At 39.7% G+C, this 14237-nt stretch overlaps 1 protein-coding gene across 5 annotated transcripts in view; it reads right to left on the bottom strand.

Annotated features, from left to right (window-relative positions):
* The window catches only part of LGR5 (leucine rich repeat containing G protein-coupled receptor 5), a 94057-nt gene that overhangs the window by 26846 nt on the left and 52974 nt on the right, over positions 1–14237 (bottom strand). For 3 of the 5 annotated variants that reach the window (XM_054812998.1, XM_054812995.1, XM_054812999.1), the window contains exons 4-5: positions 12918–12989; positions 1870–2085 (exon numbers count right to left, since the gene is read on the bottom strand). In XM_054812998.1, the coding sequence (XP_054668973.1) occupies positions 1870–2085; positions 12918–12989 (288 nt within the window). Of the gene's footprint in view, positions 1–1869; positions 2086–12917; positions 12990–13877; positions 13959–14237 lie in introns of all 5 variants that reach the window. The other 2 variants (XM_054813000.1, XM_054812997.1) reach the window with 2 other exon arrangements.

Raw genomic sequence — 14237 nt, 5'->3', positions numbered from 1 at the left:
GAAGGGCTGTGAATGAGGGGCTGCCAGGCACTTCCCCTTCAATGCTTCATTCTGCTCTGCAAATAATGTAAAGGTCAGAGGCTCTCTGAATGTTCTGCAGAACCTACAGAACTTGAGTCTACCTGTCCATAAAAGGCAGCGATTCTGATCGCAAAATGCAAATGTTCTGTGGGTTTTTCCTTTCCTAGGAAGAAAACTAATCAATTTTTTTTTTTTCATGACTACACTGACCTTTAATGCTTTAGTTAGCATGAAGAGTGCATCTCCAAATTCCAATTATGTTTGATCTATAATGATAGAGCTTCAAACCTGCCTCGACTCACCACGCATTTTTGCACTGAGTTGAAAATTTGCCGGACTGAATGGAGTAGCAAACAAAAGAAAGCAGAACCACACACATAGATTTTGATAAGCCAAATACATCAGATGTTGTAGATCACAAGGAATGATTCAATTATTAATCAATATGAAGCCCAGAAGATTAGAAATAAGCAAGGCAGATCTAAAATAAGGAAACCTGACTGAGCAGAAGCAATCAGGGCATGAAAAGAAGTAATTTTCTCCTTAACTCTTATCACTGTATTTCTGGTAGGGATCTAGAGAATGACATTCAAGACAGTCTTTTCTCTTTAGCATTACTGAGATGAGTCTAGAAGCTCAGTCAAATGACAAGTTCATCCACCCTTTAACTTGAATGGGATTGATACTTAATGCAAACAGAAGGCAAAGATTTTGCATCACTAGGCAGCTGTTACCTTCCAATTCCAGTGCCCTATATGCCTATATGAATATATTAAGCACCAGGCAGAGATGGTGATTATAACTGTCAGTAGAGAACCCTGGCGTGCGCCAGGTTCAGTGCTTACACTGGGGCTCAAATATGCTGAAATACGCTAAGTGTCTTATGGACTGTGCTTTCAGACAGCTTGTAAGGCTTGAATATATTATTCTCTCTTTAATAATGCTAGCATTTTTCACAGCATACTGAAATAACTTCTCCACCTCAGTTCTCCTCCTCAGTTTCCCCAGCCGGTCTAGAATTTTTTCCACTTGGTACATTCCCAGAAGATAAAAAGCTGAAACTGCACCCCATAGTATTCCTTCCAGATTTTGGTGCGAGCTACGCATGTTTCATTTGGTTGAACTGGTATGCAAAAATAACAAAATACAAAACTACATATACTTTCTATGAAGGGAAATGCATACTTTTTCTACTGGACAGCATTCTTTCCAAGTCACCCAGAAAGCTTACAGTTAATTTCCTTTTTCTAATCTTCCCTCATTCAGTACGCACTGCCTTAGAGTCTTAGAGGGCACACAAGTCATCTCTTCCTGTTTGTTTTGCTGACCAGGTAGGGTGATTTTTTTAATTCCCTGACGTAGTTCTTTACTGGAGATGGAAACTTTTAAGCTAGATCAAAACAAGTGATTTGGCAAATGCTGGCTTAACTGTAGGAAGATGTAAAAAATCTGTTTATCCGAGACAATTTTTAAAAATTTTGTTTTGTAGTACATATACAATCCAGAAAATTTATTTTTCAAAAAGAAAATTTTCTGCAAGAAATGGAATTGACCTCTTGGTAAAGGAATATCACTAAGCCTAGTGCAAATGTAGAAAGGAAATGGTAGATTTATAGCCCCAAGTTGTCAATTTAATACTAAGAATGTAAGACCAAACTAACTAACCCATGTATATACCTGGGTTTATCATTTGCCAACTGGGGAGGGACTAGGGGAATATTTAATTATTAAAGTTTGTCTCAGGCAGCCTCTAATTTAAACACTGCATCTTCAAGTAATTCATCACAAAATGGTCTAAGTCCTGCAAAGAAGCAGAGATTGCGGCTAAAAACAATCAATGAAACTTACAGAACTACCAAACTAGAGAGGTTTCCAAAAGCATAATCCGGTATGTAATGAATTTTATTCAGCGCCAATGTCATTGCCTGAAGTGCTGGTAAACTTCTAAAAGCTTGGACGGGAATTTCTGTCAAAGAATTATCATCTAGCCACAGGTGTCTAAGGGAGACCAACCCATTGAAGCAGTTGGGGGGCACATAGTTGATGTGGTTGGCATCCAGACGTCTAGAAGAAAAAGAAATAGAGAAAATTGACTCCGAGAAAAGAACAGTGGACTTCTTACACAATGGATATCAGAAGTTATCACCAAGAACACAACCGCAAAGGATGGACATGAGTTGCCATATCCATTTTTCATTCTCCGGATATTCTACATTTCCATCTTGTTTGCAACCTCACCCCTGAGACCTGACATCCTGTTTACAAGTCTCCTTGTCAGCTGGCTCTCCACAGACAGCTCTCCTTTGGAGCCACCACCTCACTCATGCTGATCGTCTTTGAGCAGAGCCCCTCTACAGACCGGGTATGAATTTGTTTCCTTTCCCAATTATTTGAAAGTATGGAATAAAAAAGTGCAAGAAACTCAGGCAGAGATTCTCTTTCAGGACCTGTAAATCACTGAGCTGCAAGCTGATTTGGATTTCCAGATGCTAGACATCCATTCTAAGGGCAAAAAATAAAACTGACTTCTGAGTCTCTGTGCTCATTTTACCTTTTCTTACATATTGTTTATTCCAACGATTCTACTCAGCACTGAAGTTCACATTTTTTAGCAGTGGAAGAAAAAGTTTTTTTAAATAGAGATTAGTGTTGCTAATGCCATGTATTTATTTTGAAAAAGAAGTTATTAAATACACTTCAGTTGCTGCAGAGCCAACAGAGGGAGCTCAACTGCGCGTCGTAGCTCTTCAGAGTCTGCAGGTGATACCTTGCTCTCATGCTTGTGTTAAAAAGGATGAAGTCTACTGAACCTTTTGCAGATATGGCTCTAGAAATATTATGTCATATATTCATTGGCTTTTGCTTTTCCTCTGTTTTGCTTTCCCAATGTGATGCTTTCAGGGAAATATTTCAAAGTGTGCTTCGGATTTCTGAAACTTCATGAAACATCCAGACGGTGATCTGTACTCTGATACACTTTTTCTGCTTTTAATGTGTTGTAGTGACTTGTACCTTGTTTGGAACATGAAAGCCACGCTCTAAAACTTTTCTTGAAGATGTCTCTACAGAGGAGTAATTAAGTGAATGGTGAAACAGAAATAAATTTAAATAGATGTTGGAAAACATTACAGAACAGACAGACACACCCAGGGTACAAAGAAGTAATTCTGTACAACTTAAATTCGGCCTGTTTGAGAGAAATGCAATACTCCTTGTGGCGGGCATACTAATCTCTTTATTTAAAGCTGCTTCTTCATTTACAGTCACGTACAATGTCAGGTCCATTCTATCTCCTGCTCCATGCTGCTCCTACCTACTGCATGAGAACAAATAATGACCGCTAAGGCTCCGTGCCAGGCTGACAAATAGCTGAGACAAGGTCAGTTGGAACAAATTTATAAAGTTCAGTGTCAAAGCCCTTGTACAATTAAATTTTCAATACAATAACTGACATGGCAGGCGGCAGAGACGGAGCTTCCAAAATAACTCAAGGGTCTGTCAACAAATGGGTGAGGCTGGAAATGTTTAGAAATACTCATGCTGTACCTCCCCCATTCCCCAGGCAACAACCATGCTACGCCTGTGTTTTCAAATAAGGTATAATTTGAATGAGTAGATGAGGTTTCTTTGTGTTCAGTCAGAGGTAAATTTCTTCCCTGGGTGATGCTGGTATGTAAACTAAGAAGTTACAGTTGCCTTAGTTTGACAGCTACACTGATTAAAGAATGGAGGCTTTATTCAACCTAAACGTGTTACTGTATTCCAGCTAACATCTTGTTCAATACAAAGCTTGCCTGTGCAGCTCTGACGTCCCCATTGACTCCACAGGAGTTACTCACAGGACGCCTGCCTGCGTGGCAAAGCCAACAGTCGGTTGTTTATATGTGACCCTGTGGCTGAAAGGGCAATAGTTCTGCTGTCCTCAGCGAGACCAGGATCTTTACCTTACCAATATTCGATAGCAAATCAAGGAATTGATTTTGTTTACAGCTGAAGTTTCCAAATATAAACCCACCACTGGCTATGTAAACAAAATACACAACATAGAAAGAAAACCAGGACTGCTGTAATATAAATGAGATTCTAGGTAGTTGGATTATTGCTTGAATAAACTTTGGAAGAAATCAAGAAGCTACGATGATTTGTCTGCAGGTCCTGTAACTGGATTACGTATCCTGCAAGTGCTCATAAGAAGTACTGCCTCAAGTGCTCTTTTGTTATCTAATCTTTTTAAAATTTCCAAGTACCGTTTTCCCTCTTGCAGATATTAAAAGGTTTCAGCAGTGGTTATGTTTCCTGTCATGCGGTAGGTAATGCACACTGATGTATAAAGCATTGATCAAAATCGCTGTTTTCAGCCAATTGTTTTACATGTGTTGATCAAAGTTTTGGCACTTCCAGAACTAAACCCATTAACTCACAAACATGACCCTATTTATAACTGAAAATACATAGATAACATGTGGCGAGTTTGAAAGCTGCTATTATATTCCAGAGAGAGCCAGGAAAACAGAAATGCTTGATCTCTTCTGATAGGCAGCATGTAAATAAAGCAGCCAGTATGAAATTCACCATGAGCTCACTTTAAATGTCCAAACCTTTCAAAGTAAACGCTTGAGCTGTGTGGGCTGTATCCCACTGGTGATTCCTGTGACATATTGTCAATGCTACAACCACGTGCACAAATTATGAGACGATACTATTCGTATAGAATTGTAAACAGGACTTACTTATCGGTACTCTAGAACAAGTGCAGGTAGATGTTTGAAAAATATTTGATTTGCATTTTTTTTTCAATTCAGTATGACTGGATACTGAGTTTTACAGCACTAGTAGGTTTCTAAGGGAATATATATTTTTTCCTCTTTCTGAGTCTCCTCTCAAGTGCAAGCCCAGCTACAGCCTGCATGTACCTTGCGATCAAGAAATTCCTTAATGTCTTGCTCGTTCATTCAGGGTTAAATCAAATGCTAGACATGGGATTAGGATGGAGATTTCTCCCAGGTCGTTCTCCCCTCAGAAACCAGCAGCTATTACACGGCTTGCCTCTTCTTGCAATGGATGAGGGCCTGGGTACAACAAAGGGACCGGAGAAGAGCAAAGCCACAAAGACAGATAAAAAAGTCAAGGCAAAAATATTTCTTCTGACATTTAAGTTTAACTCAGGAGAGGTAAAACCAAATGCAAAAGAGGCTGTATGTGACAGGCAGGGGAGGAAGAGAAGTGAGAGCACGTGGCAGATTAAAGACGGGGTGTGCTCCTCCCTTTCCTGCCACCTTGCTCCTCTCCTGGCCTGGTTCTGTCACGCGGGGAGCCGCAGCCGAGCCTCTCCGCAAGGTACGGAGCCATGATGGACAGAGGCTGGGGACAGGGCCTGTCTGCGGGGGGTGTAACAGGCAGGAGGGGGTCACCTGCAGCCCCACCACCTTTGCTGGCATGTGGTGACACGGACCTTCTCAAGGGTTTGTTCACTTGAGTTGGGCTAAAGCCCCATTTAAGTAATGGCTAGTGGCATCAAAACTGCCTCTGAAAAGTGCATGTAATGAAAATATAGCTGGCTATTGTGGGCCACGTTCGAAAAACATCCTTTACGCAGGATAACCCCTTTGTTCCACAGGCAAAAACGCTAGGACTATTGTAAAAGCTTAATTACAACACACCAGCACAGCAGTTCCTACAGCTCACTTCCAGCTCTGCCCTTCTATGGGCTTCTGGGGGGCAGATACAGAGAACCCTGCGTGGCAACAGCAAGACCAAAAGAGAAAAGTCACAAGTCACAGTTTAGGAGCGTTTGTTTCTGTCTCACTGCTCAGTTTTACATAGGGACGTCTCTGCAGCTCTGGGAGTTTCAATCCTTAGTGTTTCTCTTCATAGCCGAACATGCTGCTCAGGTGTTTTGGTAAACCTATGTTCATGATGGTGAGCCAGGACACTAGCCTGTTGCATAAAGCACAAACAGCCAGTTGCAATGCTGTTTTCAGACAAAGATTGGCTCTGATACCAGGTACTGTCAAGCCCCATGGGTGGGAAAAAGTGGGGGCCAGCAGGAACAGTTGGGTTATCTTAGGAACCTGGCTGCAGACTCAGATCAGGAGTTAGACTGGCACATTTGGTGGAGCAGGGAACGCTCCCAGGTCCTGCAGCCAACTGACTCGGAGCGGACCGCGCCACGCTAGTGACCTCTCCTAGCCTCCCAGAAGAGGTGGCTGTATGCCTACCGGGGACAGTCCCAGGGACGTACCTACTGCCAGATGGCCTCGGGAAACAGGTCAAGCAAATGTTAGTTGGCACGGGTCAAAAGTGTGCCAAGGACCCTGTTAACTGCAGCAGGTCAGACGGTCATGGCCAGTGCCTGGGAGCACTCTGAAGCACAGTTTGCTTTGCTAGGCTGGCTGTAGCAGCCATCTGTGGCTGTACGGTGCTCAGGAGGATCTCTTCAGAAATCTAGTGTGATGCCCCACACTGCTAACCACTCCAACAGCAGCTTCTTGTCTTCCTTCCACTTACGGTGTATGTCCTGGTGGGCTTCAGCCATGCAGGATGATTTTGGGCTAGCAGTTCTGAGGTTGAGAAATTTGTCTGCCCCTTACAAATGTGATAAAAACCGGTCTTTTGAGATTGCTCAGAAGACAGAAAAGAATCAGACCCCTAATAGCTTCTACTGGATGAAAGAAAACGTCATTCCAGCCTGGAATTGATGATTGAGTTCAGCCTATTTGCACCCCACTTTGAAAGCAACTGGCCCTACAGCTGGTTGAGTTAGGGACTGCTCCCAAATAAAATAGTAGCACGTGCATTTCAGGGAACCTTGCACCCCTGTGTTCCTCCCAGCTGGTTATCAAGCTAGAAAAGTGTCCGTGACTGAGAGGGGTGGTCTGATATTGTACTGGTGCTCCATGTTTCGGTCACTCTTCTGTTACCTAGTGCACCCCAGGGCTCTAGTAGCTCGGATGGGTAAGACGTGCAATAAAATGAGGAGGCTGCAACGGTGATTTTTGAGACATCTTCGCGTACGTGTACAGACACCTGCCTGGGTACGCACAACCTTGATTTAAACTGTGGGAAATTCCTCCTCAAGGAGTTTGTGGGTACCTGTTGAGGTACGGGGTTTCCTAAGAAGGAAAATGCCTTCTGTAGGCTTTATTATCATGGGGTGTGACATGGAAAACCACAACTAAAGCTCCTGTCTTTTCATGAAAACAGTTCCCTTGGGAGAATGTGATTTCATCGAAGTTGTTTCGTCTTTTAACTAAAAATCAGGATTAGCACAAGCATCAAAATTGAAAAAAAAAATATGTTTAAAGTTAACATTTCTGAAAAAAAGGCTTCTTAATTTCAAGCCTGGACTGGAAGCATTTTGGAACTCTGTGCCCTCAAAGTCTTCATCTCTTTGTTCAGATTAAGAATGGAAACTTCTCTTGAAATGTCAAATATTTTGAGGAGTAGGGAGAAGATGAAAAAATCCATTTTCTGACCCGTTCCAGCCAGGCAATTACTAAGAACATCTGAGATGATTTCTAGATAATCTTTTATGTAAAACTCAGTGTCACCATCAGGTGCTCCACAAATACTGAAATATCTTAAAAATAAAATTGAAGTGATTTACAAATTCTGTTAGGAAATTTAAAACAAATTTCATTGACACTATTTTCTTATCTTGTTATTTGTCAAGTCAAATTAATTTGCTTCACTAAATTCCAACTTTGCAGGTTGTCAAGGGAGAAAAGAAGGTTTATTTTCCTCCTCTATCAACTGTTTCCAGCGCTTTGGAAGACTGGCTATGTTGTATTCTGTTCTATTTTGTACTATTAAAGTAAAAGTCCTCTTAAATTTTACAGGAACGAAAGCAGGTGATGCAGTAAATAATGCTTGCTTGTAAATGTCCTTCATGACTGGTTTGGCAGGGGCAGTGAGATAGCACCTGATCTGGTTTTGATTTTGAATGTTTCTATGCCTGACAACACAGCAGTAAAAGCTGTTCATTAACACTGAGGGAGTGAAGTTTCATCTGTAGTATTCACTGTAAAGGGTTGTATCACAATAGTCCCAATAAAAGAACAGCAGAAGCTTTGCTTTTCCATCAGCAATGCCAATTACATTTTCCTCCTTTATTTAGCAACAGTCGCAAATGGACATCTGCAACTTACGGTTGCTAGCAATGTAAAATCTGTGTTAACATGTTCAGGGAAAAAATAAAAAGAAATTATTGATATGTCATTGCCTGCTTTACCAATCCTTCTTGTTCAAAAACACTTAAATTATATGCCAATTCTGATACATAAGGGATGTCATTAGAAATGACAAGACAGTTACACGAGAGAAAAAAGATTCCTATTTAAACAAATACGTACATTAAATGAAAAAAGTTGGACAGAAAATAAGCTGTTAATTAATAACGATATTTGAAAAACAAATCAATATACATATGTAAAAAGTTTTTGGACTATACAGGGATATTCAAAATCACTAAAAGACTTCTTGATTTAAAAGCATAATGGAGATATTGATGCTGTGGGAAACACAAAATCCAGAGGCCATCTGCTTGTAGTCAGTTCTAAAGAAATACCTTTGCTCAAGGTGAGTAACAGGGAAGACAGCATTCAAGTGACACTTCAAACCCTGCTGCCAAGATCTACATTGTGACACATCAGTGACTGTCCCTTTCAATCATGGTACTTGTGGACATATTTTCCTCTTTTTGGCTCAACAGAAAAAAATGCCATTTGAATTGTTAGGACTAGTAATCTAGATAATTTGTAATCACACTAGATTTCAGAGGAAAATTGTAGCCCATATCATAAGTTGAAGATATCCTCCTGCTGAACTTGGAGATTTAAACCACATCTCAACATCAACATGTTCTGGTTACTTCCTTAAATCCTCCTGCCACAAAGGGAACTGGAGTCTTATGCAATCATTGTCCAAGCTCTGGAAGGTGAACTCGTTTATTAATCAGAATAGCACGTCACTGTTGTTGACTATTGAACTACAAAGACTTTTCCAAAATTGGAGAAGTTTTTAGTATTGTTGAATCTTATTTTTTGCTTCAATGACAGAAAAAGACATACTGTTGTTTGGTTTTGAGGCAACAGTTTTCTCATAGATTTTTGCTGCTGAAGATGAAATTCACAACTCTTATGTTTTTTTGGTTCATTTTTTGTGCCCATTTCTCATTTTATAGTATTTATTGAATAATGTCTTCTGTCTGAAGAAGACTGATCTATTCTAGGGGTAGGCAAACCATAAGAAATTTATGAATATTTATCACTCAAACTCATCAGGCCATTCTGCATGCCAGCAACATTGCAACTTGGACAAGAAAGTGGAAGAAATTGTTGCTCGTTCCTGCAATACATCAGTTCTTGTTCTGTGTGCCACGGGCCATTAAACATCAATTAATGTATCTATCAGTATTGATACCTGTACTGTCATTTTTGGGCCTGGAACTAGATAATAAGGAAAGCATATCACCAGAAATACCTTTTTGTGCAAAAATTTGTGATGAATTTGCATTACGAGTGAACATGGAAAACTCGTGTGTGCGTATATATATACTCACACCCATATATTGTGCATGTACACGCACACAATTATATATGTGTACTTATATAAAAATGATTTTAACATAATCCTCTTCACCTTGATTAAGGTAGCAAGGCAGCTAGTATGGCTTGCCCCTCTACATGACTACCTTGAGTAAAACCACAAAACGCAGAGATTTGAGTCCTGTCACCTGTTTTCAGTTTTTCGCATCTACGCTAACCTAAAGCAAAGGGTTAATGAGGCTTCCAGAAATCATGCCACCTGCATAGTTAAACATAATAAATACAAGAAGTTGTTATCTTATAGGAATTGCTTTTGTGAAGGCTTTTAACCTCTTAATTACACTTTTGAAAAGACTCCTGCTATTTCAAAGGTTTCAAGAAATAATTCCTATTGTAAATCAGAAACCAATGCAAGAACCACCTTGTGAACAGAAAATTCCTAGACCGTACGAAACAAGAAACCAAATCTGTGCACACCTTTATCTGACAGGCACAACCCCGTTTAAGCAAACAAAAGAATAATAGTTTTCTTTTCCTCAAAGAGGTCTCTTTTGCTGGTGATCGTCTTTCAGGTGATAGCAGCTTTTCTGTACAAACCCGTATCATTCCATCTTGGGTCTGCTACACAGCTGTCTAAAAGTTTCCACTGACCACTCCTCTCTCTGTTTTAATTCTGTCACAAAATATCGGTCCTTTACATGGACTGCACAAACTATGTTTGGTTTACTTCTTCAACTTCTTCACCCAAGGAAAAAAATATTTGCAACAAAGCCTGAGTGAGACTGTCATTTTGTTTAGAAACTGTGCTGAAAATTCAACAGTCTCTTTCAAAGCAACAAAGGAAGTCTTGTTTGCTTGGCTTATCGTGTTTTGGTCCAGAATGTGTATAGAGTGATGTGATCTCAGCAAGATTTTTTTTGTTTGTTTAGCAGAAAGAAAATCTAATATAGTCACTAGACCAGCATTTTCTCATGACTTTTTCAAAGATCAAAGGAAAGAACTGTAACCTCAAAAGTATATGGCTGAGATATTTCAGTCTGTGTCTGGTCAATAAAGAAAAAAGGCACTGACCAAATAACAATTATAAGATAATTAATTCTTAGGTCTGTTTCACCTTCAGAAACCTTAACAAATGCTTTGTATATTAAGGAGGTAAACGTTCAAGACGGACCTAAGAACCTGGGAGCTAATAGAGTATAAAGTGTGTCTGTGTAGTGGTGAGTTATATACAGATGACATAATTTTGCTGAAAATCAATCCATTTCATTAATTCTGTTCTTCAGGTTTGGGCTGAACTGAACGTATGCAAAAGATGTTAACCTTCTGGTGGAACTTCTTTATACACACAAAAAAGAAGAGCATGTTCAACACAGCACATTTCTCAACCAATACATCTTAACTCTAACCAGACTGGTTAAACTTGGTACAGATGCTCACTCTATCCTTGTCATCGTTAGACTTTTACTAGTGACACTGGTGATCAGTGCACACTGTAGTAACATTTTTTGTGATAGTTATTTGAACTTCCAGATTTACTTCCACATTTGGATCTTGGAACTTTTTAGGAAAATATTTTTATTGCAATGTAATTCTGTGAAAATATAAGGTGGCCAACTAAAGCACAAGGAAGAGTCTGTTGACATTTTCCTCTGTCCAAAGAACCTGCCTGCCTATCTTCGATCATCTAGATATTTTCTGCTGCATATTCAAAATCAGTAGATACTTCAGAAAATTTAGTAATATTTTTTGTATCAGGTGACAATGGAATTATGTGGATAATTCAGAAACATATTCTATTTCCTGCGTCCTGCACTGAGACAGCAAGAGTGGCCTCGTGGTTGCAAAATGTGAACTGCAAGTGCAGCAGAAGCAGCTCATGATATTCAACTGACTGAAGAAGAACATGGCAGATGAATTCAGTATAGGTAGGTGTCAAGTGAGGCACTTACGGAAAAGGCAATTCAAACTCTTGAGCAGCTACTAACATGCTAGAAAGAGGTTCTGCAGTTGTAGTAAGTATGAAAATAACAGCTCAGTGTTCAGTAAAGGTTAAAAAAATTAAGCAAAACAAATTTTGGGGTGTTAGTAGGAAAGCAAACAAAAAAGCATCCATAATTCCCCTCTATAAATCCATGGCGTGCAAACACTTAAACATGCTGTGCAGGTCTGATCCCTCCTTGCCTTATGAGAACTGAAAAAAAGTTCAGTAAGAGTGACAAGGATGACCAGAAGAAGGGAATAGCTCCCACATGAGAAACAATCCTAACAGCCTATGTCTAAAAACATGACTAATGGAGATACAACAGAGGTCTGTACAATCTGGCGTACATCAGTAAGGAACTGCTGTTTCTGCTTTCTCCCGATGCTGCACTTAGGGGACATCAAACGCGGTGGGAAGCTCCAAGTAAATAACAGTAGGTACTTCACCATGCTACACAAATGCTGCCACAAAAAATCATGAGTGTTACATTGGCTCAAAAAGCAATCATACAAACTCATAGAAGAAAATTCTTTAAGACCTATTACATTCAAAGAAGCCACAATAGGCTCAGAGAATCCCTGAGTGCAAACCGCCAGCAGCTGGGACAGTTTACCAAGGGAGTATTACTATATTCTCTGTCTGACCTTCTAGTTTTCCTTTGGCATCTAGTGTTGAAGACTGGATACTGGGCTAGGTCAGCTTTTAGCATGACTTGGTACAACCATCCTTACGTTATGGGGCAGAAGCACATCAAAATAATTTCATTCATACCACAAAGCAGCCAATCCTCACTCCTGGTCTAGCAGTTCTGGCAGGAGTTCTGTTAAAACTGAAGCTCGTGGACTGAGTCAGCACGGCACAGTCAAGAACTATAAATACGGAGACCTGCCTGAAGCACAGAATATAATTAAGCATCCTCTAGTACACTTTGTTTCATGAGTTAATACTGTTTTCCATACTGCTTAAAAAGAAAAAAAATTACGCCAGATGAGAAAAAACACCCAGGGAGTCATTTGGGATTCTTTCTTTTCCCCTGTAACGAATCTTAAGAAGAAACCATGGGAAAGACCAGTGCTCAGGGGACCATATTCTTGACAGACAGAAAGCATTGCAGGGCAAGGAGTGTCTTCTCAGATGGTGAACCAGTTTATAACACTGCAAAGAAGCTGCCGGTGTCATGAAATTACTGAAATTAAATCAGTCACTTTTGATGTTTAATTGAGAGTACAATTCTGTTGAAAAGCAGCTCAAAGAGATTTAAAAGAAAAGGTGATTCAGCACATTATTAAGTGATATTAACAGGTAATTAATAGGTTATCATATAGTTTTGTTCATGCAAGGTTACAAGTTGATTTATCAAGTATACTCACAGAGATTGCAGGCTGCGCAGGTTCTGGAGTGCTTCAGTAGGAACCTGGCGGAGTTGGTTATTCTGCAGCATCCTACATTTTGAATGGCACAAAAACGAGAATCAATACAATAAAGGTAATTTCCTTCTATTTTCAATTTTCTTCCAAGCTTACCTCCTTTGTACTGGTTCTACTTCAAGATTACAAACAAAGGAAAGCTACACGAACACTCCATTCCCCTGATCCTGTCAAATGCCAGGTCTCTTCAAAGCAAACAAATACCTGCAGCATATTAGCTTTGTTAACAGCTACACATCAGCTTTGAGCTGCATTTTCAAAGTGGCCAAGGAAGTTAAAAGAATAAATCCAATTTGCTTTCAATAGGGCTTGCGCTCCTAATTGCCTCCTCTGAGTCTGAAATGGTCATCCTCATGGATTGATTTTGTTTTCCTTCTGAAGTGCTTCAGTTTCTTACTCTGATAAAGCTGCGAAGGATTGACTCTTGAAATCCTTACTCAGGAAAATGCTACTATGGCAAACAGAACTTTTAACTGTATGAGGAGTATATGATTTGGTTTGAATAAAATTTTATCGCTGTAAAAACTGCTGAATTTTTCCCAATGAAATCAATTTTCTCAAGTTGTTAACAATGACCTGACACACCTCTTTTCTGAAATATCACATCATTTAGCTTTCAAAGATCGAAAAAAATCACTTTTCAGTCCAAAAGAATCTTTTCCTCCCTTTGAATACAGCCTAATATCCTTGTTTGGACCAACTCCTACATATATGAAAGGATTCTATGTGGGTAAAACTGAAGTAGTACACGCTGCCTTTAAAATGAAGCACACTCGATGGGGCATTGTAAATGAAATCATTTTTGGCAGGCCTAAGTCTTCTTAGGCCAACAAGAGCTACAGCTGGCCAACTTAAGAGTAGATGGAATGGGAAACTCTTCATACTTCTTTCCCATTTACTTACACATCTTTTCAGTAGAGCTTTGCATACTCTTCCAGTAGCATCTGGGTTGGCTTGACGCTGCCCAGGAGGTTGGCGTTCTTGCTAATAATACAGTTTCTGTGAACTTTACATAGGCAAAGATCCCCTCTAGTATAAATATCGTGAGATGCGGCTTGCTAATAATTTTAGTAACTATATGTACTGTCTGATTACTGCAAATAATACAGGGTTTTGTCATATTTTCTTGCAATTTATCTTATAGTAATTACATCGCAAAGAACAAGATATGAAATACGAACTGCATTTTAAATTATATGGTGTTCTATAATAATGTTTTTTCCCCCGGCTCTCAAGAAAAGAAGAAGGCAATTTACCCTGTTT

This window comes from Grus americana, chromosome 1 (genome assembly GCF_028858705.1).
Source record: "Grus americana isolate bGruAme1 chromosome 1, bGruAme1.mat, whole genome shotgun sequence".
NCBI lineage: Eukaryota > Metazoa > Chordata > Aves > Gruiformes > Gruidae > Grus > Grus americana.
Note: the sequence above shows the minus strand (reverse complement) of the source record. Positions and strands in the feature narration are given on the sequence as shown.